This window comes from Microcaecilia unicolor, chromosome 3, assembly GCF_901765095.1.
Source record: "Microcaecilia unicolor chromosome 3, aMicUni1.1, whole genome shotgun sequence".
NCBI lineage: Eukaryota > Metazoa > Chordata > Amphibia > Gymnophiona > Siphonopidae > Microcaecilia > Microcaecilia unicolor.
In genome coordinates, this window is record NC_044033.1 from 29,270,162 (window position 1) to 29,297,332 (window position 27,171).

The 27,171-nt window shown below is 44.8% G+C and overlaps 1 protein-coding gene across 1 annotated transcript in view; it reads left to right on the forward strand.

The window, feature by feature from the left end:
- CAMKMT (calmodulin-lysine N-methyltransferase) overlaps window positions 1-22,208 on the forward strand; it is a 577,957-nt gene extending 555,749 nt beyond the window's left edge. Inside the window, exons 10-11 of the mRNA XM_030195805.1 lie at window positions 555-686; window positions 21,349-22,208. Of these exons, the coding sequence (XP_030051665.1) occupies window positions 555-686; window positions 21,349-21,426 (210 nt within the window). The 3' untranslated portion in view covers window positions 21,427-22,208. The remainder of the gene's footprint in view (window positions 1-554; window positions 687-21,348) is intronic.
- The last annotated feature ends 4,963 nt before the right edge of the window (window positions 22,209-27,171 follow it).

Here is a 27,171-nt window from a genome sequence, read left to right on the forward strand (position 1 = left end):
GGGCAGAAGCGGCGGCGGTGGGGAGGCAGAAGCGGTGGGGAGGTCAAAGGTGGCAGCGGGAGGGTGGCAGCAGGGAGGTGGGCCAAAATGTGCCCCCCACCTTGGGCTCTGGCCCCCCTCCCATCGAGGTTTGGCTACGCCCCCGGTTGACGCCTGTGCACTTAAATATAAGCAAACAATTTTTGAAAGGCTCATATTTAGAAGCACAAAAGAACAGCACCGATGTGTGCTTGCACTTCTGGATTCATCTGGGCATGCTCACAAGAGCCTCGTGTACCGCAAACCCTTTGTGTTTGTGCGCTAGGTATGGTCCTACCCTTGCTTTCGGTTTGTTAGCTCCAATTAACCACACATATCAATTGCATAAGATTTTATTTTTAGCATCGCTTCGCTATTTCTTTGCATTCCTTTCGGCGTTATGGGCTTTGCGTTATTCGCTTCTGCACCCAACTTTAAGAATCAGCCACCTAGTCAGTTGTGTATGTTCTGTCCAATTACCTTGCAATTGTAAAAATGTTTAGGAATTGTTTTTTTTTTTTTTGTTGTTGTTCCAGGGCAAAGCAATGGTATTTGCACCTCTCAGAGGGAATACTTTGAATCTCTTCTGCACCCTAGCTGAAAAGGCTGGTTTCACCATCCAAAGATATGAAAATTATGATGAGCACATCTCTAACTCCCACTTCAAGGTTGGTTTTCTGTCTGTGTTAGATAACACTTTAATCCATGCTTCATTTTAAAAAGATCATGATCCTTTTGGCAGGTAACCTAAATGTATGATTAAAGTACTCAATAGGTATAGAGCTTCCAAGAGCATTTTGTGTGTGGTACAGATCCATATTTTATCTCCATGCCTTGTGGCAGGGCAAACCAATCTTTCAATTAATAGCAGAGTGATATATTTGGGAATCATTTCCATTCATCTGGATTTAAAACGGGAGCAAATCAACAGTAGCATTTTTACAGTATAAATTGTAATAATTTGGATAATGAAATACTAAAACATATACTATTTCATATCTTAAAATCTGTATCTCTTGTTGTTTTTTGACCTGGTTGGATTGCACATTCAGACTGATAGATCTCAAATAGAATTTCACAGCTGTGGAATTAGATCCAGGTACTATAAGATTTAGGTCAAAAGCATTTATCTAAGATTAGTTTCTCAGCTAGCTTACATGCTTAACATAAAACCGTTGCTTAGGAGTGTGCGTTCGGTTTCCGGTTTCATTTTGGAAAATTATAGGTGCTTGAGCCATACACACTGAATCCACTTTTGCACACAGATTTTTTGCTCACAAATTTCAGGTACATGCATTAAAAATGTTTGCACACAATAATCAAATTTTACATGCATGAATTTCTGAAAGGTTTTTCTCGACAGCAGCAGGTTAGGTAGTTGAGAATGCGGTTTCATTTCCAACATTATGGATGTGGGTGGTATGTTTGAAGTTATATATATACCACAGAAAAAGGCCCGTTTTTGCTAGCAAGGTTCCATGGCCCCCTCCCTACCTCTCTCTCTGTCCCTCTGTGTGTCGTCAGGCATTCCTCCCCGTCGATTTGCACGGCGGCACCCTTCCCCTCCCTTGGAGTTTGCTTGATTTTGACGCGCTGTGCTCCTTGTTGTATGACACCCTCCCCCTGCCGACAACCCTCCCGCCACCAACCCGCCATTGCCTACCTTTGCTGGCGGGGGACCCCAACCCCTGCCAGCCGAGGTCATCTTCTTCATGCAAAAGGCTTCCACCTTCTGTTTCCGACGTCCTGCACATGCACGTGCAGGACATCAGAATCACAGAACGAAGATCAGCTCAGCAAGCCTTCGTTCTGTGAGTCTGACATGCAGGACGTCAGAAACAGAAGGAGGAAACCTTTTGATCGAAGACGACGACCTCGGCTGGCGGGGGTTGGATCCCCCACCAACAAAGGTAGGCAACGGGGGGTTGGCGGCGGGAGGGTCGTCAGCAGGGGGGGTGTTCAAAGTTGGTGGTTGCGACGGGGGAGGGTATCGTGCGAGGGGCGGGGCTGTGGGCGGCTGTAGGAGTTGGTGCTGAGTGAGGTTACGAACACTACAGGGCTTCAGGGTTTTAGGGCTTCAGGGCTTCAGTGGAACGGAGTAAGCTTCAGAACGCTGGAGTTGCGAATTATGTGGGGGGGTGGGCGGGGCTATGAGTGGTGCTGAGACCCTACGAACACTACGGGGGGGGCTTCAGGATCAGGCTTCAGGGCTTCAGTGGCACGGAGTGAGCTTCAGAACGTTGGAGGTGGGAATTATTTACAGTATTCCTAGGATGGGTGGGACAAGATGTACAGTTATGCATGTTAACTTCTAGACTATTATAAGTTTGTCCCTCAACTAGGTCTGCACACTTAAACCAGCTCCTATGGCTGGTGTAAGCGCTTGTACCTAAGCACATTCATACTGTTCCCTGTAAGCTGAGCGCGAGTCCTCCAACTGCATTGCTGCTAGTGAGTGGTGTTGCATGAATATTGTGTTTTCAATCTCTAGGTTCCTTGGAGTCCTGCATAACTTGCCTGTCCCTCACTATGGAAAATGTCATAGTGAAACAGCACCCCCCACTGGCAGGATTGTAGGTGGAGGACTCCCACTCAGAGGGAACAGTGGTACATATGCATATACAGTGATACCTCGGTTTTCGTCGATAATCCGTCCGAAAAGAATCGACGAAAACCGAGGCAATTATTTCCATATGAATAAAAACACTGGAAAGCAATGGAATTGTTTGGCTAGACGCACGGGGTGATGCTCACACAACGACAAACAACACCACACTGAGCAGGAGAACACGTTTTTGGAAAATTAGCAGCGAGGTCACGTGGGCACGCCGACAAAATCCGAGACAAATTTTTCGCGAAAAAAATCGACGAAAACTGAAACCGACGATAACCGAGATATTACTGTATGTCCAGTTGTGCTAGTATTCTATACAGGAAAATAGGTGCCCTCTAGGCTATATATAGGCCCAGGGGTGGCCCGACCATTACGCCACCTGAGGCAGGGGCCTCAGGCGGCACTCTTCAGGGAGCGGCATCTCCCCCCTCCTTCCTCCATCTCGTTTGCGGCGTTTACCTGTTTCATCACGTTCCAAACGCGGCAGCGATTTCCATTCACTGCCCAACCGCCGCCACCCGCCTCTTCCCTTTACTGCAGCCACCTCTCTGATGTAACTTCCTGTTTTGTCAGAGGCTCAAGCAGCCACAATAAAGGGAAGAGGCGGGTGCCAGTGGCAGGGCAGCGTATGGGAATCGCTGCCGCTTCCGGGTTTGGAACGTGACGAAAGGAGGTAAACGCCGCAAACAGGCTGGAGGTAGGAAGGGGGGCTGCATCTCGGCCTGGGTGGGGGAGGCATCTTGGAATGGGGTGGGGAGTGGCATCTCGGCTCTGCCTCAGGCAGCACCTCACCTTGTGCCGACACTGTTTAGGCACACTGTTATATGTAGTATTTCCCCCTATCAGTATGCTGCCACTGAAAATTCATGCTTAGGGGGCTTATATGTTCAGTTGCTTAATGTATATGTACCTTTGAATATTCATTCTACAGTATATTAAAACTGAAACGTTTAGGGGTAAAGAAACAAAACTGGGCACATTGGCAGAGACTCTGTGGGTACTTTTTCCTGCAGGGTTTGCACCAATAATCAAAGGAAAAATCTGCGTAGGCTTTTACTTTGATTATTGCCTTCTGAAAAATTGCTTGCAGAGATTGTGCCTGTTTTCTCTGTGTGTTATTTTCCGTCTGAAACAACACAAGTAGTTTGGATAGGATTTATACAAAAATAGATTTGGCTGTATTGTACTACTGCTTGAATGGCATATTCCTTTAAAAAAATGTTGAGCTGGGCTGTAAAATCGTGATCAGTGATTGCAAATCAGGAGCATAGCCAGACCTGCCATTTTGGGTGGACCCAGAGTTAACCTGGGCGGGCCCTTCTCACCCCCACCACCACCTATACATGCAATTTTCTTTTTAACTTTTCCCCCCCGCTCTTCTATCCATCTCTCCCACTTTCTTCCCATCCGACCCCTCTGCCCCTACCCACATATTGTCATTTTTCTCCCCCTCCACCCACAGCTTGGCATCTGCTATGTTGTTGCTCCCCAGTATCTCTCCACACTCGTCCTTCCCTACACCCCTTCCCGTGCACTCCGCTCCATGGATAAATCCTTCTTATCTGTTCCCTTCTCCACTACTGCCAACTCCAAACTTCGCGCCTTCTGTCTTGCTGCACCCTACACCTGGAATAAACTTCCTGAGCCCCTACGTCTTGCCCCATCCTTGGCCACCTTTAAATCTAGACTGAAAGCCCACCTCTTTAACATTGCTTTTGACTCGTAACCACTCGCCTCCACCTACCCTCCTCTCTTCCTTCCCGTTCACATTAATTGATTTGATTTGCTTACTTTATTTATTTTTTGTCTATTAGATTGTAAGCTCTTTGAGCAGGGACTGTCTTTCTTCTATGTTTGTGCAGCGCTGCGTACGCCTTGTAGCGCTATAGAAATGCTAAATAGTTGTAGTAGTAGTAGTGTTCCTCCCCCCCCCCCCCCCCCCCACCCTCTTACACACATCTCCCTGTCTCTCTCTGAACCCACTCCTCCCTGGTCTACCTCTGAGCTGTCCCTGGCAGAGATTCCCGTAGGCAACCTTTGCTGGCTCTGCATGCTTCCCTCTATTGCAGCCCTGCCAGTGAAGAAATAGGAAGTGACATTATCGAGGGTTGGATGTGGTAGAGGGAAGGCCGGTAACTTATGTGATCTTAGAAGCTATAGAAATGCTAAATAGTAGTAGTAGTAGTAGAAGGAGAATAAACATTTCAGAAGATATTGGACTTCTCTTCGCTCTTTCCCAAATTCAGAATAACATGTTAGACTCCAAATTTGTGGAATAATCATAATATTCTGACCATAGATTAAAATATATACTGGAATATCATACCAACAAGACTGACCAATAATCATCACTTCAGTTTTTGCAAGATTCAGGGCAAACTTATTCTTAGGCAGCCAAATAGTGATGTTATTTTTTTTGTTGTTACATTTCTACCCTGCACTTTCCCACTCATGGCAGGCTCAATGCGGCTTACATGGGGCAATGGAGGGTTAAGTGACTTGCCCACAGTCAGAAGGAGCTGCCTGTGCCTGAAGTGGGAATCGAACTCAGTTCCTCAGTTCCCCAGGACCAAAGTCCACCACCCTAACCACTAGGCCACTCCTCCACTGTTGCTACTATTTGAGATTCTACATGGAATGTTGCTATTCCAACATTCCATGTAGAAGTCGGCCCTTGCAGATCACCATTGTGGCCGCGCAGGCTTCTACATGGAATGTTGCTAGTGGAATAGCAACATTCCATGTAGAATGTCCAATAGTAGCAACATTCCATGTAGAATCTCCAATAGTATCTATTTTATTTTTGTTACATTTGTACCCTGCGCTTTCCCACTCATGGCAGGCTCAATGCAGCTTACATGGGGCAATGGAGGGTTAAGTGACTTGCCCAGAGTCACAAGGAGCTGCCTGTGACTCTGTTCCCCAGGACCAAAGTCCACCACCCTAACCACTAGGCTCTACAGCTTTCTCAAATGGATTACTGGATGAAAAAAAAAATGTGTGTCGTCTACATACAATTGATAATGAAGGTTCAGCTCTTTCCACTTCAAACAAAAGTACCAAATAAAAATTAAATGAGGCGGCAGATAACAAGGGCTGTCTGTGGGACACCAGCTATAATGTTTTGTGGGGGAGAGCAAAGATCACCCATTTCACCTCCTGTGACCTATTGCTCAAAAAAGATTCAAACCACTCCAGAACATTTCCTGAAATACCAAAGGACTGAAGAAATTTCAAAATAATCTGGTGCTCAATTGTGTCAAAGGCAGCAAAAACATCTAACATAGAGGTTCCCAAACCTGGTCCTGGCGGCGTCCCAGCCAGTCGGGTATTCAGGGTATCCACAATGAATATTCATGAGAAAGATTTGCATGCAGTGGGAACCGTGTATGCAAATCTCTCGCATGAATATTCATTGTGGGTATCCCCTGACAGTCTGGGGCACCTCCAGGCCGATGAAACCCACACTGGAAAAAATGAACTATTTCAGCTCTCGCTGAATAATTCACAAAGTTGACTTCAAACTGCTCTTTCAATTACTTTTGCTAAAAGTGAGAGAGATGAAATAGGGCAATAATTAGGAATAGATATAAGTACATAAGTAATGCCATATTGGGAAAAGACCAAAGGCCCATCAAGCCCAGCAACCTGTCCCGGACAGCGGCCAATCCAGGTCAAGGGCACCTGGCAAGCTACCCAAATGTACAAACATTCTATACATGTTATTTCCGAAATTGTGGATTTTTCCCAAATCCATTTAGTAGCGGTCTATGGACTTGTCCTTTAGGAAACCGTCCAAACCCTTTTTAAACTCTGCCAAGCTAACCACCTTTACCAAAGAGCTCTTTTCCAACAAAGGATGCACAATTGCTAATTTTAATGCTTCAGTGCATAACGCCTGTCTGTAAAGATACATCTCTCTATATAAAAAGCAACACCAACGTTCTATGAAGCCTCCAGCCGGAAGTGTGAAGGGGGCGAGATATCCGGTTTCCCTATGAGTGTCTGCCCCGCCCTCTCTGTAACACAGTCAGTGAAGGAAAACAGCAGAGCACGAAATCAAATCGTTGGCTTTGTAACAGTGAAGGACTCAGAGTGGGGAGGGGAGAGAGGGCAGAAGCCCTCACTATCTCTGTAACACAAACACAGCACAGCAGGAAACTTAACACTGAAGGACTTGACTCCAAGGGGGGAGGGGACAGACAGCACAGGGGAAGGGAGAGAGGGCAGTGACACACACACTCCCACATGCACACAGAAGAAAACCTTGCTAGCCCCCGTTTCATTTGCATCAGAAACGGGGCTTTTTTACTAGTATATATATAAAAGGCACCACCAACGTTCTAAATGAAGCCTCCAGCCAGAAGTGTGAAGGGGGAGAGATATCCGGTTTCCCCATGAGTGTCTGCCCCGCCCACGCTCTCTCTGTAACACAAACAGTGAAGGAAAACATAGCAGAGCACGAAACCAAATCACTCTCTCTGTAACAGTGAATGACTCAGAGGGGGGAGGGGAGAGAGGGCAGAAGCCCTCACTATCTCTCTAACACAAACACAGAACAGCAGGAAACTTAACACTGAAGGACTCGACTCTGAGGGGGGAGGGGACAGACAGCACAGGGGAAGGGAGAGAGGGCAGAGGGCAGGGACACACACACTCCCACATGCACACAGAAGAAAACCTTGCTAGCCCCCGTTTCATTTGCATCAGAAACGGGGCTTTTTTACTAGTTAACAATAACAGAGCAGGACAAATTATCTGGAATCAGTTGCAAAACAAATGGAGAGCAGATATCTAATGAAATATCACCTATCTCTGATTCGCCATTACAATTAAAAGTGTCCCAATCAGTGCTCAAAATCCGAAGGAGAAACAGCAGTGGCTACTTGAGATCCAAAATTGCTAACGAGATCCACTACTTTTTTTAAATTACTATTATTATTATTTTTTTTTTTTCTCTTTTTTTTGTTTTTGAGAAAAAAAAAACTCACTAAAGCCATAGGGGCTCATTTACTAAGCCGCGTAAGCCTCTACTTGCGCCCAGCGCGTGCTAAAATGGAGTTACTGCACAGCTCTATTGTGGTAATTTCATTTTTGCTGCACGTCCAATATGCTTGAGACTTTACCGCTAGGCCAATGGCTGGCGGTAAGGTTGTAGACCCAAAACGGACGAGTGGCAATTTTGATTTTGCCGCATGTGTATTTTTGGCAAAAATTTTTAAAAAGGCCTTTTTTTTACAGGCATGCTGAAAAATGCATTGGCGCGCGCTCAAAACCTGCGCCTACACTACTGCAAGCCATTTTTCAGCGCACCTTAGTAAAAGGAGCCCATAGGCAATAAACATGCAGAAATGGGACCTCTCAATTAGTTAAGAGCCCACAATCATTTGGCACTATTGATTTCTTTCTGATGCTGCTTTTAACTCCTAACCCTTATTCACTTGTTCAGAACCCTTATTTTATCATCCTCACTTTAATATTCCCTTATCTCTTGTTTGTCCTGTTTGTCTGGCCTAATTAGATTGTAAGCTCTGTCGAGCAGGGACTGTCTCTTCACGTTCAAGTGTACAGCGCTGCGTACGTCTAGTAGCGCTTTAGAAATGATAAGTAGTAGTCAAAGGTTGGCATGTTGATTTTAGGGGGGGGGAAGGGAACCTTCCTAGGAGTGGAGGAGTAACCTAATTGTTAGAGTAGTGGGCTGAGAGTGAGGGGAGCTCGGTTCAAATCCCACTACACTTCCCCGTGATGTTGGGAAAGTCATTTAAGTATCCATTGCCTCAGGTACAAACTTACCCCCTCTCCCCCCCCCCCCCAGTTCACTAAGACAGGCTAGTGCCAGCACAGCCCATTCACTTTGTGAAAGGGGGCGGGGCATGTGTCCTACTTTTGGGGGGACAAAATATGGTAACCCTACACTGGGAGCATGTTTGGGGGCAGAGAAGAGGTGTATTCAGCACTAATGGGTTAGTGTGTGGGTATTGCCACGTGTTAACCCATTAGCCATTAGCGCATGATAGTGCATGAGCCCTTACCGCCTCGAAAATAGGTGTAGTTAACGGCTCATGCCCTAATGGTCATGTGCTAATGGAAGAATTAAGCAGATGGCTATTATTGCCAATATACAAAAATTGGCCATTTTACCCCCACATTAACAGGTGGCCTCAGTGCACAGGAAACCCACGGGCTTGTAATAGCACAGGCCACCTTTTAGCACAGCTTACTAAAAGGGCCCTAAATAAAAGAATGAACTTATCTCAAAAAGCTATGTGATGCATTAATAGATTCAGGCTCAACCCAACCATTTAAGTATCTTATTCCATGGAAATCTGTTGTTGGAACCATGACTAAAGAAGACTGGGAAAAAATGTGGATCTTGTGTCTAAGGTTTCTGTATCTTTCAACTTAGTTTCAGTTCAAACCAAGGGCCCTGTTACTAAGGTGCACTAGCGTTTTTAGCGTGTGCTAAAAATTAGCACACACTAACTGTGTAGATGCCCATAGGATTATTATGGGTGTCTACATGGTTAGTACACGCTAATAATGCTTAGTGTGCGCTAAAAACGTTAAGTTGCCTCTAGCACAGCTTAGTAAACAGGGCCCCAAGATTTTAATGAGATCATATAATTATCCTACTTGATCCATAAATGGGATCATAATACTTCTCCGCTTTGTTGGTAAAATCAGGAGATTTCAATCGCATGTGGTGGAATTCTCTTAAGATTCAACCTTGCGATGGGAAGATTATGGAGTAGCTCAAGAGCACACTCTTATATTGGCCGCAAGATGTGTTGTAGCCAAAAGATGGAAGTGTAACTCTCCTTCTTCCTTAGATGAATAGCTATGTAAACGCTCCAAAATTTATGTAATGGGTAAAGAAATTCCCTTATCAAATGAAAACGAAAGTGGAGAAATTCTGTCTTGGGAAAATGAACATATGATGATTGAAGCTTGTTTAGAAATACTTAACTATCCAACTCATAAGTATGTTAATATTTACGTCATGTTTGATAACGTAAAGTGAATAATATCTCAGAGATGCCAAAGTTTTTCATTGAGACAGTCATTCCCCTAAGTGCCAGGAGTACCCCCTGCAATTACTGAAGGGTTTAGAGCTACTGCAGACTAAAACAGCCCTTTCGAAAACTGATTAAGGCTGACTTCCTGAAAAATATTTTTACTATGCTATGGGGATGACGTTAGAAAAGAAGAAATAATAGGAACCTAAAGTAGGCATATAAACTGCAGGCCTACATTTAGGAAATTTTCAGGCAAAGACATAGGGCCTAAGTAAAGCTCAAACAAAGCAATCGATTAAGGCATCTAGAAGTCACCTAACTGGAGCCTATTGGATAAAGGAAAACAAGAGCTTACTTTCCCTCATATAATATTAGCATAACTATCCGGCCAATATTCAGTTGGTAGCAGTGAGCATTTTGCTGACCGCCACCAGCCTTATTCCTGGATATTCAGTGCCGGGCCCTGTTCAGGCTTCTGCATTGAATATCCTTAGCCAGTTACATCAATATTCAGCCTCTCATTGCATAAGTCAAGTCGCTTAAAGATAGGACTGTTATTTATGTAGCCCAATTTAAGCAGTTTACTTACGCGGTGAGGGGCTGAATATCAGCCCTTAACCCGCCTCCGCCCCTAGAACACCCCCAAGTTAGCCACATTGGAATTTGGTGCTAACCGGTCATTGTCAACAGAGAGAACCAGTTAAGTGCCGCTGAAAATAGCCAGATAGTCGAAAACAAGTGATTTAACTGGTCGGCAGCCATTTCTGGCCAGTTAAACACACCAAACCTAAACCTTCCGATCTCAGAAACGCTCAAAATCCTTGGAGTCACTATCGACCGCCACTTGACACTCGAAACCCACGCAAATAACACAACGAAGAAGATGTTCTACTGCATGTGGAAATTGAAAAGGATAAGACCATTCTTCCCAAGATTCGTCTTTCGCAACCTAGTGCAATCCCTCGTGCTCAGCCAACTGGATTATTGCAACTCACTATATGCAGGCTGCAAAGAGCAAATACTGAGGAAACTTCAACAGCCCAGAACACAGCAGCCAGACTGATCTTCGGAAAACCAAAATATGAAAGGGCAACACCACTACGAGAGAAACTACACTGGCTTCCACTTAGGGAACGCGTCACTTTTAAGGTATGCACATTAGTCCACAAGATCATTAACGGCGAAGCCCCAGCCTACATGTCCGAGCTGATAGACCTACCACCCAGAAATGCTAAAAGATCAACCCGAACATACCTCAACCTCCACTTCCCTAATTGCAAGGGCGTGAAATACAAGACGCTACACGCGTCAACCTTTTCTCATATAAGCACACAGCTTTGGAATACACTGCCGCGCAACGTAAGAACGATTCACGAACAAGCTTCCTTCCGCAAATCATTGAAGACCCACCTGTTTGAAACAATCTACGGAAAAAGCCAAAACACATAGAGTCCACACTCACTATTCATCAATGTATCACCCCCCCTTAATTCCACATCACCCATACATATACTCACAGAAATATGTACACCCAACATATGTCTTTGTGCTTTACTACTGCCCTTAAGCTTCCCATTGTCTCCTTCCAATGTTTCAATGTTGACCTCCCATTGTAATATTCCTAATGATTGTTCGACTCTCGCATAACCTGTACAATGTAACCCATAACCAAGCTGTACAACTGTATTTCCACTATTCATATCTTATTGTAAGCCACACTGAACCCGCAAAGAGGTGGGAAAATGTGGGATACAAATGCAATAAATAAATAAATAAAATAAATAAATTTTGAACATCAGCCAGTATGTATATTCACACATTTGTAGTTAGGTCCAAGCAGCTATGCTGGCCATAGAACCAGTGTAAATTCTTGTGCCTTGATGCTAGTTATAGATGCATAACTTACAGTATTCTATGAGGGGTCATTTTACTAAGGTGCACCAAAAGATGGCCTGCGCTGGTGTAGACGCGTGTATTGGACGCGCGCAGGTCCATTTTTCAGTGCATCTGCAAAAAAAGCCTCTTTTTTTTTGGCTGAAAATGGACGAGCGGCGAAATAAAAATTGGCGCTCGTCCATTTTGGGCCTGAGACCTTACCGCTACCCATAGACCTAGTGGTAAGGTCTCATGCGTTAACTGGGTGGTAATGTTCTACGTGCGTACAATGCCGATTAGTGCCCGGTTAGCGCCGTGCACCGGAAAATTTCCAGCACGCTTAGTGGACACGTATAAAATAAAATTATCACATGGTAGCCAGGTGGTAGTTCAAAATTGTTGTGTGTAGGACATGCGTACACACCTGCATGCCTTAGTAAAAGGACCCCAAGTCCTACCTACAGTCCATCCGTATGCTTGCCCACCTCTATAGCCGACATTTACGTATTTAGAGAATAGGGCGTAGCCAGATTTTTATTGGTGGTGTGGAGGAGTAGCCTAATGGCTAGTGTAGTGGGCTTTGATCCTGGCAACCTGGGTTCAATTCTCTCTGCAGCTCCTTGTGACCTTGGGCAAGTCACTTAACCCTCCATTACCCCAGGTACAAAAGCTTAGATTGTGAGCCTTCTAAGGACAGAGAAAATACCTGCATATAATGTGTACAGTGCTGCATACATCTAGTAGCGCTATAGAAATGCTTAAAAGTAGTAGAAGTAAAATGTATATTTACTGCATAAATGTTAGCGCCATCTTTATTGAATTACCCCCTTAGCGTATCACATGAGTGTGTATTTCATTCTTCAGAATACGCACGGATAAATTGATCTGCAGCCTCTGTATCAAAATTAAAATTACTGTAAAAACAGAAAACACTTCTAGAGTTGAAATTCTACTTCTGGCTAAATAACCATTGATATGCCACAGAATCATTATATAAGAACACTAGCCGTTAAGCCCGTTAAAACGGGCAAGATTTCCAGCTACCCTCCTCAGCGCCGCTCCCTCCCCCCTCCATGCCGGGCCCTCTGCACTGGCCTGACAGCGCCTCTCACCTCTGAGAGGCGCTGTCAGGTCAGTGCAGGGGGCCCAATACGGAGGAGGGCGGGAGCGGCGGCGGGGATGGGGGGGAGGGTGGAGGTTGGTGCACGTGATGTTCGTTTTCCAGGCGGCAGTGTCCGACAGTGACTCCGACTCCGTTTCCCTCTCTGTTCCACCCTCTCACGTAATCACGTCTTGACGCGAGGGCGGGACAGAGAGGGAAGTCTCTACTGCGCATTTGCAGGTGAGAGGTCACTTGCCGTTTATATGTTTGATAAGCAGTGCCATACTGGGATGGACCAAAGGTCCATCAAGCCCAGTATTCTGTTTCCAACAGTGGCCAATCCAGTTCACAAATATCTGGCAAGATCCCAGAACAGTAGAATACATTTTATGCTGCTTATCCTAAAAATAAGCAGTGGATTTTCCCAATGTCCAGACTTTTCTTGTAGGAAGATATCCAAACTTTTTTTAAACCCTGCTAACTGCTTTTACCACATTCTCTGGTAATGAAGTCCAGAGTTTAATTACACGTTGAATGAAGAAATATTTTCTCTGATTTGTTTTAAATCTACCACTTTATAGCTTTATAGCATGCCCCCTAGTCCTAGTATTTTTGCAAAAAGTAAACACTCCACTCATTATTTTATAGACCTCTCCCCTCAGCCGTCTTTTCTCCAAGCTGAAGAGCCCTAGCCACTTTAGCCTTTTCTCATAGGGAAGTCATCCCATCCCCTTTATCATCCTTGGGATTCTTCCTGGGGGCACTGTAGAGCACAGAAGGATGGAACTTGGAAGCAATTCTTCATTATCACCATCACAATCAAAGAATTCTCTCTCTCTCTCTCTCTCAGGCAAAGCAGCAACCTGTTTGTGCAGTGCACTGGCTGACAAATTGTATCACTAGAGTTCTCTGGTTCATCGGAAGCTTTTGTTAGCGTGTGACGTTCATGCTGATAACAACAGCGAATATGTTCTGCCTCTTTAGCAGGATTGGGGTTTTTCTTCCTATGGAGCATGTCTTCTTCCAAACCTCATCGTGCCCGGGGATGATTTTACTCCCCAAAGAAGGAGAGGCATTTTCCTTCAGGCCTCATGTTATCCTCTTATCCCTACTGTTTTGGAATAGAGCATAACCAGCTGGAGAACTGTCAGAAGCCTGATAATGCAGGCTATTTTCCGCTGTCCCGTCTTAATCTTGTTACACAAATGGTTGTGAAGAGATTCATGAATTTTAATTTTGCCCTTTGCATTAACACCTCATGTCATTCATACACAGCTGCCTTCTATGGGGACTTGTTCACCCTTCCTCCTACAACAGGGGAGAAAAAAAAACTAGCTACAATCTTGGCAATGGAGCAAGTAAAAAAAAAAAATTCCACAGATTTAGCCAACCACCCATGAAGCTGATTAACACCCCGTGATCAGGAGGAGAAGCTTTGCCTCTTAAACTTTTCACCTCTCATTGTTAGCTGTGAAATTTTATTTCCCTTAAAAAGCAAGCCTGTAATCAAATCTGTGCCATTCTACAAGTTATGCCAATGCTTTTGTGAAAATGTACTCACATCATGCAACAACTTTGTCTTATATTGTAAGGTGTAAAACAATGTTTTCTGAATAGTGCTAACAGAGGATTAAATCATTTAACCTAAATCCATACTGTTCACTGCATAGCTGTACCTAAAATGCAAAAGTACTTTTGCTACAGATGCATTTTTGCCACTTTTATGCTCCCCCAACGAAAAATGCACCGTTCTGCATCGTTTGCAAATGAATTTTTGTGATGTTAAAAATAAAGCTAGGTGCGAGGTGCAAGGAAGTGTCGTGCACACTGTACTGTGCTGTTTCATGAAAGCAAACTTTGAACGGCTATGATATGAACTGGCAAAAGAATGGTGGATTGCACCTCTGCGTACCTTTTCAAAATGCCACGTTACAAGTGCCTGATGCTTATAATCTGTGCGGTAAGCTGTTGATAATTGTGGATACGATAAAGGGTAAACGGTATGAATTCCACTCCTGCAGCTGCTATTCATCCGGTAGGTCTTGAGCGTGTTACATCCAATTATGAAGTAAAGCACAATGCAGCTAATAGTAGCTAATATAATTTCTTCCACTCCTCATGAACCCTATTTTGCCTGCAAAATTGGAAAATTGTTTTCTTTACAATCCGCTCCGTGTTCTTGTTTTAAACAGAGCTTTTCATTTCACGGAATCATACAATTAGAATATTTTTAATCCGGCAAGAACCTCCATAAGCCAAATTGCTGAAAAACTACATAATGTTTTGTCACTCAGAATGGTATTTTCTAACTGTTTTGCTGAGGGGGAGGGAAGAAGTTAGGGATTTAGTTTGGGTTTTTTGTCTCTGCATTTTAGTCCAATTTAGCTGCTGCTGGATCACTAGTAAATAGTGTAATGGATTATCTATTATTATTATTATTTATTGCATTTGTATCCCACATTTTCCCACCTATTTCCGGGCTCAGTGTGGCTTACAATACATAGAGGGGCATAATGGAACAGAAACGCCTATCTCCATGGGCGTTAATCTCCGAGAACGGGTCCGTGAAGGGGCGGACCGAACCGTATTATCGATAAAAAATAGACGCCCATGTTTTATTCGCCAATGTGTGAGCTGGGCGTTTTTGCTTTTCAGCGATAATGGAAAAGGAAAGTGCCCAGCTCAAAAACGAATAAATCCAAGGCATTTGTTCGTGGGAGGGGCCAGGATTCGTAGTGCACTGGTCCCCCTCACATGCCAGGACACCAACCGGGCACCCTAGGGGGCACTTTTACAAAAACAAAAAAACAGGTAAAAGAGCTCCCAGGTGCATAGCACCCTTCCCTTGTGTGTTGAGCCCCCCAAATCCCCCTCAAAACCCACTGCCCACAAGTCTACACCATTACTATAGCCCTAAGGGGTGAAGAGGGGCACCTACATGTGGGTACAGTGGGTTTGGGGGGGTTGGACGACTAATAAGCATTAAGCAGCACAATTGTAACAGGTAGGGGGGATGGGCCTGGGTCCACCTGCCTGAAGTCCACTGCACCCCCTAACAACTGCTCCAGGGACCTGCATACTGCTGCCTGGGAGGAGGGTATGACATTTGAGGGTGAAAATAAAAAGTTGTGAAACATCATTTTTTTGTGGTGGGAGGGGGTTAGTGACCACTGGGGGAGTCAGGGGAGGTCATCCCCGATTCCCTCTGGGGGTAATCTGGTCATTTAGGGCACTTTTTGGGGCCTTATTCGTGAAACAACAGGGTCCAGGAAAAGTGCCCTAAATTCTAGCTACAAACGCATCCATTATCGGCGAAGGGCGCCCATCTCTGTTCGGGTGATAACCACGCCCCAGTTCCGCCTTTGACACGCCTTCGACACGCCCCCGTCCACTTTGTCCGCATCCGCGACGGAGTGCAGTTGAAAGCGTCCCAAATTCGGCTTTTGATTATACCGCGTTATTCGTTTTTGTGAGATAAACGCCCATCTCCCGATTTAGGTCGGAACTTGGGCGTTTTTCTCGTTCGATTATAGGCTGGATAGTGAATGATGGAAATACATTTTGTTACAATTCAATTATGGGTTACATTGTGAAGGGTTATGGGAAGACAAAGTCAAAATATCATTAGGGAAATAGAACAATGGAGTGTAACAATGGGAAAATGATAAGGCGATAGAACAATAGTAAGAAACGTTTGGGTATAACAATTTTAACTATAGGTAGAGTTTTAAGTGTGGTGAAAATATGGGGGAAGAGAATTCAGAAGAGAGTGTATTGACGCGTTTCTATTAGTGTGTGTGGACTTCATGTTCATCTATACCGGCTCTCATAGGTTAGTAGGCTCAATCTTGGTTAAATTAGGGGGAACGCTAGTTACTGCCTTATGCACTATGCAGAAGACATATTTTTGACCTGCAGAGCCATTTACAAGAGCAAAGTAAATGAAGCCGGGTGAAACCTGGTGGGGTGATGGAATGGATGGCAGATTGATGAAAGAATTCTTATCCCGCCTTCCACCTCCCTTACCTTTTACAAACCCAAAACACACAGGAGATTTTTCCTTTTTTGCCCCATAAGAAAAGTATGTATTGGGATTTATTAACTGTCTTTATGAAGAGATTCACCCAAGGTTGTGTACATACGGCAGGTACAGCTTAACAGCATTGCCAATAGAGATATAACCAAATATAAGCATAAATAAAATCAACGAGGGAAACTTGAATCCGAATAACAGGAGTAGCATGATACAGTATGAGAAATATATACGTTAAAACAGCATTGTAGAAGAATTATATAACAGGAATGTGATAAAACATACATCACGATAGCATGGAGGAACGTTCATATAACGCAGATATGATACTTTCGGTGAGATGAAACCCTTTAATAGGCAATAATTAAATATGATGCCAGCACAATAAAAAAAAATGACAGATCTTAATATGTGGGGTCTAGGGCCATTGTCCAGATTTCAATGGAACCTGAGTTTGTAGTTTTTCTTAGGAAGTTTGCTGTATGTATGATAAAAATTCGGGCACTCCTTTGAATCTAATTGACTGGCACTAATTATTTAGAGGCCCTTTTACAAAGCCGCAGGTAGCGTCTACCAAATCGGCACTGTTGCCAGGGTACTGCATGCGCCCGGCGGTAGTTCTGAGTTTGGCGCGTGCCAAATCCCGCGGTAGGAAATATTTTTCTATTTTCTACTTTGGGGGGGGGAGCGTTCCCAGCGGTAATTGAAAGCGCGGCCACATTGGCGCAGACTGCATGGTTAGTGTGTGGGTAGTGCATGAGCCCTTACTGCTAAGTCAGTGTTCGGTGGTAAGGGCTCAGGCCATAAATAGGCATCCACTAGTTTTCATTTACACGCACGGCCGTTTCCCGGCGTATTTAAAAAATGACCTTTTTCCCAGCCGTGGTAAAAAGTGGCCAAGCACACTCACAATGGACGCGCCAGGGGTGTAGCCAGACTTCGGCGGGAGGGGGTCCAGAGCCCGAGGTGATGGGGCATATTATAGCCCCCCCCAGTGCCGCCGACCCCCCCACCATTGCCGACCCCACCACCAACAACAACAACTTTGCCCCCCCCCCCCCCACCGCCGACCCTCTCGACCCCCCTCCCGCCGCCAACCGTCCCCCACCGCCGCCTACCCCAACCCCCGCCAGCCGAGGTCCTCTTCTTCCGGTGCAAGGCGCAGCCGCTGGCTGATCTGCAAGGCTTCGTTCTGTTTCTGTGAGTCTGACATCCTGCACGTACATGCACGACATCAGACTCACAGAAACAAAACGAAGCCTTGCGCCGGAAGAAGAGGACCTCGGCTGGCGGGGGTTGGGGTCCCCCGCCAGCAAAGGTAGGTGGCGGCGGGGGAGGGTTGGTGGCGGGAGGGGGGGTCGAGAGGGTTGTCGGCAGGGGGGTCCAGGGCCAAATCTACGGGGGCTCAGTCCCACGTGGCCCCACGTAGCTACGCCACTGGGACGCGCCCACACTACCACAGGCCATTTTTTACCGTGGCTTTGTAAAAGGACCTCTTAGGGATGTAGTTATCAATGTGGGCTACTATTAAGACATTATTATATCATTAGCTCCTGCTGTTTTAGCACAGGTCCTGTTTCATACAATGAGACCTGGTTACTGGGTTAACGGTTATCTTTATTATTATTATTTGCTACATTTGTATTCCACATTTTCCCTCCTAGTTGCAGGCTCAATGTGGCATACATAGTATTGGAGAGGCGTTCGCCGACTCCGGTGTGAACTAATACAATATGAGGTTGTGACAGGGTAAGGTTCGTGTGAATAATCATATTGGGGAATCATAGAGCGGAGGAGTTTGTTGTGTCCATTACGTGCTGTGGTTTTGTTGTGTTGCGGAGTCCTGCCATTTAGGTTGGATCGGTATGGTATGCCTTTTAAACAGGTTAGTTTTTAGTGATTTAGAGGTAGTCATACATTGTTTTCATGGTTTTAGGTAATGCGTTCCACAGTTGTGTGCTTATATAGGAGAAACTTATATAGGACAATAAAATAACTTTTTAAGCCCACCCACATGATTCCTGCCCCGACGATTATTATACCTTTGACCATGTCTCACAATCTCCTTATGCTCATTCCTCACTCTCTTCCTCTCAGTCCTTCCTATTCCTTACCCCTCCCAATCTCTTCTCCTTTTGCTCATCCTATCTTTGTTTACCTCTCCATGCTCAATTTACATATCCTCAAAAGCCCACTACTACTATGTTTACTACAGCTTGTAACATTCTCCTTCAAGACTTTGTAATTCTATTTACCGTATTTTTCGGACTATAAGATGCACTTTTTCCCCCCAAATTTGGGAGGAAAATGGGGGGTGCGTCTTATAGTCCGAAGGTAGAAATTTGGCTGGCTGGCCGGCTGGCTGGCTGGCTGGCCGGCTGGCAGGCCGCCCGCCCTCCCTCCCAGTTCGGGATCGCCCTCCCCCCGGCCCTGTCACCACTTCTCCCTACTCACGCGATCTTCCCTGGTGGTCTAGTGACGTCGGGGCAGGAAAGAGCTCCCTCCTCCTGTATGCATTGCTGCCTGACGGTGTTGGCGAGACTCAAAATGGCCGCCGAGAATTGAAGTCTCGGCGGCCATTTTGAATCTCGCCGAGACCGTCAGGCTGCATACAGGAGGATGGAGAGCAGCGCGCTGGGCAGGAAAGAGGGGGCTCTTTCCTGCCCCGACGTCACTAGACCACCAGGGAAGATCGCGTGACGTGAGTAGGGAGAAGTGGTGACAGGGCCGGGGGGAGGGCGATCCCGAACTCAGAGGGAGGGATTCGGACAAGACGCACTGGAGCACCTAGGTTTTAGAGGAGGGAAAAAGCAAAAAAAAAATTTTTCCTATTTCCTTCCTCTAAAACCTAGGTGCGTCTTATGGTCCGAAAAATACGGTACTATGTAAGCCGCATTGAACCTACTATGTGTAAGAAAGCGCGGGGTACAAATGTAATTAATAATAATAATAATAACAACCCATGTTGATAACTTCCCTCTTAATCTGTGTCAGTGTTGCTTTAATGTATATCTTTCTGCATTGTTGCCTATGCTATATATGTAAAAATACAACTTTATACTGAAGTGTTTTTTTAATTCATTGCAACATTTATATTATTGCTGGTCTTGTATGCTGAAAGTAACTAATTTGTTGGATCACAAAGCTTCAGGGATGCAGAAAAAAAAAATGATAGGTAATCCCGTGTGAGCCACCTGTTATAAAGTTAAAGATCTTAGGGAACAGATTGCCGTTTCATTAGCAATTATACAACAAGCTCTACTTTGCAAAATGGATTAGAATTTAAAGTGTAGCTTTGCTGTATGTTCCCATGCCAGGGAAGAGAAAGTGTCTTTAGTGTCAGATAATATCCGGTTCAGTCATTTCACAGTTAAAAAAAAAACAAAACTATGATAGAACAAGGGGTTTTCTGTCTTAAGAACTGAGAAACTGAATTACTTCTCATTAATAAACAGGAATCTTAGTGCCAATCAGAGTTTTTGTTTTCTTCCCGCAAAATGGAAGAAAGTTTCCTACTTAATGGGTCTCAGTGAGCAATATTGCAAAAATACTGTTTTGGTCTTTCTAGAGTGGCCTAGTGGTTAGGGTGGTGGACTTTGGTCCTGGGGTACTGGGTTCGATTCCCACTGCAGGCACAGGCAGCTCCTTGTGACTCTGGGCAAGTCACTTAACCCTCCATTGCCCCATGTAAGCCGCATTGAGCCTGCCATGAGTGGGAAAGCGCGGGGTACAAATGTAAAAAAATAAAATAGATACTATTGGAGATTCTACATGGAATGTTGCTACTACTGGACATTCTACATTCTACATGGAATGTTGCTACTATTGGACATTCTACATGGAATGTTGCTATTCCACTAGCAACATTCCATGTAGAAGGCTGTGCAGGCTTCTGTTTCTGTGAGTCTGACGTCCTGCACGTATGTGCAGGACGTCAGACTCACAGAAGCAGAAGCCTGCGCGGCCACATTGGTAATCTGCAAGGGCCGACTTCTACATGGAATGTTGGAATAGCAACATTCCATGTAGAATCTCAAATAGTAGCAACAGTGGAAGAGTGGCCTAGTGGTTAGGGTGGTGGACTTTGGTCCTGAGGAACTGAGTTCGATTCCCACTTCAGGCACAGGCAACTCCTTGTGACTCTGGGCAAGTCACTTAACCCTCCATTGCCCGCCGCATTGAGCCTGCCATGAGTGGGAAAGCGCGGGGTACAAATGTAACAAAAATAAAATAAATTCTGTAAAATCAGCCTTTAAGAACTATTATGAAGAAAGGAAAGTGCGAGGCCCCCAAACTTTATGGTAGAATTACGTTTGAAAGGCGGTATATAAAAATGATAATAAATCAAACAGTAAAAAAAATTAAAATAAAATGTTTAAAAATTCCAGATGTGAAAATATCCAATTGATTAATAAAGGACACATACTTCCTTGAATTTTTGGCTTATTTTATACACAAAGGCTATTCTTTTTGGCTTCTGAACTGGAAGGGGAAGCATCAGATATGGAAGAAATAGATAAAGAATCTCTGCGTATGCCAGTCTTGCTTTCTGCTTTTCCCTGCAACTTAATTTTGTCCTATAATTCACACTAAGAGCAATATTCAGCTTTGTGATAAGACTTCCTTGTTCAGTACTTACAGGCGATTAATGCTGGTCCATTTAACCTATCATTTTGTTTTCAATTTACAGCTGAAAACTGAAGAAAAAGAAATCTATGATGAAAATCTCCATTATCCACTTTTTCTTGTTTTGACCAAGAATGACTAAGAGTACATTTTTAAAAATTGGAAACATTTGTTGTTTTCTACATGCTTAACATAACTAGATTTTGCGCATTGGACTGAATATACCGGAAACCTTTCCAGGTCATGTTTTTCTTTTTGGGTAAACATTTTTTACACTTCAGGCAATTTGGTGTTTTTTGTTTGGCGGGGGGGGGGAGGGGGGAGGGCGGGTTGTTTAATATGTTTATCTACTTTTCTTAACCTTGTAGATTATTTTGACTGTGCTTTGTCTTACAGTTCTTTTGTTTCAATATGGAAAAGATTAACGTGGACCTTGTTTTGCTTTTTCTTGTGTAAAAGAATAACTTTCTTGTCCTCTTCTGTGCCACAGGGGTTATTGTTAGCTTTGCATTTCGCTGTTTTCAACAATACGCATTTTCCTAACCTCGGCAGAGATTGTGGTTCCTTAATTATTAGAGATGTTGGAACAGGATGTTTTCTTCCTATAGAGGAATAAAGAATTATTGCTTCAGACAAGAGTGTCATGAACTGACCATTTGTCCTTTGGACACAAAAGATTGCCCAGCCCTCTGCTCCTCCCCTTCAATTATGTGTGATTAGTCTCAGTGTGTCATGTCAAGAAGGGGGAGTGTGCTGAGTGCTTATTATCTGGTTAGGTACAAGAAGAGCACATTTACACCCTGGCTATGAATGAAACGTGAGCCTCTTCCAGGTTCTAAATCCAACTGGTATCCAAGCACAGATCCTGCTTTTAGGTGATTTCTTTATGGAGAAATTCTAAACACAGACTTATTTGGTGTAAATGTCAGAGGCATACAACAACTACGAACTCCCATACACATACCCAGAACTGCCCTTACAATATCTCACTGCCAAACCACTATCATGTTTTTTTTCACTATTACTAAATGCACGTTTTCTATATAATTCTTACGCAGTTCTTAAATATTTCGTACTATGATTGCTTGCTAATGTACTATCATGTTCTGCCATTCACGTTACCCAAAATCCTTCTGTTATACTAAAGGTTTACTTTCTCATGTATTCTCACTATTCATGATGTATTGTAAGCCACATTGAGCCTGCGAAGAGGTGGGATAATGTGGGATAGAAATGCAACAAATAATAATAATTATTATCCTAAAATATAGTAAACATTTACCAGTTATTATCGTAAACTAAGAGGATCACAGGCCAAGCAGCAGCCCTTAAAATCTTTGTCCGGGTTCCAAATACAATCACATATTTAAAAGTAGCCAGGCAACTCGTCCTCCATCTGGGGCTTTATCAAGTTCATAAACATATGGCTTTACGTTTCTAGAACACTTAAGTGATATGGTCATTAATACAAATAATAAGTTATACAATTGCAATGGACTTAGCCCTTCATTAATACAAATAATAATTGAAATGGGCTTAACTTTTATCCCCAGGATTCTTTCTATATATCGCTTCTCGATTTCCAAGTGCAGATCGAAGCGCATTCCATAAGAATGTGCATAACTTAATTAGTTAACAAGCTAATCAGCACTGATAGTTGGATGTTAACAAGTATTAATTGGCATTAATTAGAGTTTATGCGCTTTACTTGCATATTCTGTAAAGTGGTGCATGTAATTTCTAAGTCGCGTAGTTGGAAAGTGGGCGTGATTATAGGAGTGGCATGGGCAAGTCGCGGGCATTTCTAAACTCTGTGCATATTGTTCTAGAATACACCCACTCCGTGCCTAATTTAGGCGTCGGGATTTACACCAGGTTTTAGTTGGCGTAATTGATCGCGACTAAATTTAGTCACACGGAGCAGCACCCGGCATATTCTGTAACCTACACCTAAATGAAAGCATACTTTCCAGAATACGCTTTGACCTCCATGTGGAAATCGAGACGTGATATATAGAAACTACCCTATATGTTTCGCTTCTTGAATGTACATTTTTTTTTTGTCTTTTATCTCAATTCCTCCCGCTATCGGTTCATTTATCCTTGGATTCCCTACTTTTTATGCTCCGTTTGAGCACCTAGATGGATCTCAGGAGGCGCACAGGTCAAGTCCTCAGTTAGATCATACATTTCTTTCTTACAAAAACTTGAATTGCAATGGCAAGTGATGGGCTAACATCACAATAGCAGCAATTTATTCCTCTTTTGATAAGACAGCAGTCTGTTCTCGGAGTTGGATAAAGGCCAGGGCCAATGCAAACCGGCCATTTAGCTTAGCAGTTCAGCTGTTAGAAGGATGTTTTCTCATAAGAAAAGTCCTAAGACCAGTTGACTAGTGTTTTATAAACTACAAGAGCAGTCCTGCTTAAATTAATGTATATATTTGGATATACAGTACAGTAGATTAATCACGAAGAAGACACAGAAAAATCTTTTTTTGTAGACGACAAAGTTGAGCTGTGTAGCAAAAGACAGAAGCATATTCTGTATACTAAGAATGTATTAGTTGTCATTAAAAGCATTTACTGTCGATAGAAGGATAAGAGGTTTGGAGGGGGAGGGGGGTCTAAGTTCCTCTGTTAAGCAAATGTTCAGGTAATTGCCCTTCTCTTCTACCACATTGTACCTGAAAACAAAGTTTACACTATCAGACTTTCAGAATCTCATCAAATAAAGATTAGCCAGAGTGTACATCCATCTTGTGGAATTTTCTGCTGCTGTAACTATTCTAGTTGTGATAAACATATCTTTCTCTACAGGTGAGTGGTACCTGTGGAATGCCCTGCCCCTGGAGGTAGTGGAGATGAAAACGGTAACGGAATTCAAACATGCGTGGGATAAACATAAAGGAATCCTGTTCAGAAGGAATGGATCCTCAGGAGCTTAGCCGAGATTGGGTGGCAGAGCCGGTGGTGGGAGGCGGGGCTGGAGGTTGGGAGGCGGGGATAGTGCAGGGCAGACTTATACGGTCTGTGCCAGAGCCGGTGGTGGGAGGCGGGGCTGGAGGTTGGGAGGCGGGGATAGTGCAGGGCAGACTTATACAGTCTGTGCCAGAGCCGGTAGTGGGAGGCGGGGCAGACTTATACGGTCTGTGCAACTGTCCCTGACACCTTCAAGCACGCCGTAGTACTACTACTACTACTACTTAACATTTCTGGAGTGCTACTAGGGTTACGCAGCGCTGTACAAATTAACGAATAAGGACGGTCCCTGCTCTGAAGAGCTTACAATCTAAAGGACGAAATGTCAAGTTGGGGTAGATGAGATTTCCTGAGAAGAGATGTAGTGATTAGGTGCCGAAGGCGACATTGAAGTCACACCTCTCCTCAAAAAAACATCACTTGACCCTACCAGTCCCTCCAACTACCACCCCATCTCCCTCCTACCCTTCCTCTCCAAAATACTTGAGCGTGCCGTTCACAGCCGCTGCCTTGATTTTCTCTCCTCTCATGCCATCCTCGATCTGCTTCAATCCGGTTTTCGCCCTCTACACTCGACAGAAACGGCACTCTCTAAAGTCTGTAATGACCTGTTCCTTGCCAAATCCAGAGGCCACTACTCCATCCTCATCCTCCTTGATCTATCCGCCGCTTTTGATACTGTCAATCATGATTTACTTCTTGCCACACTGTCCTCATTTGGGTTCCAGGGTTCTGTCCTCTCCTGGTTCTCCTCCTATCTCTCCCACCGCACCTTCAGAGTACACTCTCATGGATCTTCCTCCACCCCATCCCGCTCTCTGTTGGAGTTCCCCAGGGATCTGTCCTTGGACCCCTTCTTTTTTCAATCTACACCTCTTCCCTGGGCTCACTGATCTCATCTCATGGTTTCCAGTATCATCTTTATGCTGATGACACCCAGCTATATCTCTCCACACCAGACATCACCGCGGAGACCCAGGCCAAGGTATCGGCCTGCTTATCCGACATTGCTGCATGGATGTCCAACCGCCACCTGAAACTGAACATATCCAAGACCGAGCTTATCGTCTTTCCACCAAAACCCACTTCTCCTCTTCCTCCACTCTCTATCTCAGTTGATGGCACCCTAATCCTCCCCGTTTCATCTGCCCGCAACCTCTGAGTCATCTTCGACTCCTCCCTCTCCTTCTCTACGCATATCCAGCAGATAGCCAAGATCTGTCGCTTCTTTCTCTTTAACATCAGCAAAATTCGCCCTTTCCTCTCTGAGCACACCACCTGTACTCTCGTCCACGCTCTCATTACCTCTCGCCTTGACTACTGCAACCTACTCCTCACTGGCCTCCCACTTAACCATCTATCCCCCCTTCAATCCGTTCAGAACTCTGCTGCACATCTTATATTCCGCCTGAACCGATACACTCATATCACCCTCTTCTCAGGTCACTTCACTGGCTTCCAATCAGATACCGCATACAGTTCAAGCTTCTCCTTCTTACCTACAAATGCACTCAGTCTGCAGCCCCTCCTTACCTCTCTACCCTCATTTCCCCTTACGTTCCCGCCCGTAACCTCCGCTCACAGGACAAATCCCTTCTCTCAGTACCCTTCTCCACCACCGCCAACTCCAGGCTCCGCTCATTCTGCCTCGCCTCACCCTATGCTTGGAATAAACTTCCTGAGCCCTTACGCCAAGCCCCCTCCCTACCCATCTTCAAATCCTTGCTCAAAGCCCACCTCTTCAATGTTGCTTTCGGCACCTAACCTTTATACCTTTCAGGAAATCTAGACTGCCCCTATTTGACTGACTGTACATTTGTCCTTTAGATTGTAAGCTCCTTTGAGCAGAGACTGTCCTTCTATGTTAAATTGTACAGCGCTGCGTAACCCTAGTAGCGCTTTAGAAATGTCAAGTAGTAGTAGTAGGTTGGGAGGCGGGGATAGTGCTGGGCAGACTTATACGGTCTGTGCCAGAGCCGGTGGTTGGGAGGAGGGGCTGGTGGTTGGGAGGCGGGGATAGTGCTGGGCAGACTTATACGGTCTGTGCCAGAGCCGGTGGTTGGGAGGAGGGGCTGGTGGTTGGGAGGCGGTGATAGTGCTGGGCAGACTTATACGGTCTGTGCCCTGAAGAGCATAGGTACAAATCAAAGTAGGGTATACACAAAAAGTAGCACACACGAGTTGTCTTGTTGGGCAGACTGGATGGACCGTGCAGGTCTTTTTTTCTGCCATCATCTACTATGTTACTATCCAGCTTATAATTGAAAAAGAAAAACGCCTATATTGCGACCCAAATCGGGAGATAGACGTTTATCTCACAAAAACGAATAAAGCGGTATAATCGAAAGCCGAATTTGGACGTTTTCAACTGCACTCCGTTGCGGATGCGGCCAAAGTTGATGGGAGCGTGTCAAAGGCATGGTGAAGGCGGAACTGGGGCGTGGTTATCGGCCGATCAGAGATGGGCGCCTTTCGCCGATAATGGAAAAAAAATATGCGTTTTTAGCGAGAATTTAGGGCACTTTTCCTGGACCCTGATTTCCACGAATAGGGCCCCAAAAAGTGCCCTAAATGACAAGATGACCACTGGAGGGAGTCGGGGATGACCTCCCCTGACTCCCCCAGTGGTCACAAACCCCCTCCCACCACAAAAATATGCCGTTTCACAACTTTTTATGTTCACCCTCAAATGTCATACCCACCTCCCTGGCAGCAGTATGCAGGTCACTGGAGCAGTTATTAGGGGGTGCAGTGGACTTCAGGCAGGTGGACCCAGGCCCATCCCCCCCCCCCACCTGTTACACTTGTGCTGGTAAATGGGAGCCCTCCACACCGCCCCCCAAACCCACTGTACCCACATGTAGGTGCCCCCCTTCACCCCTTAGGGCTATAGTACTGGTGTAGAC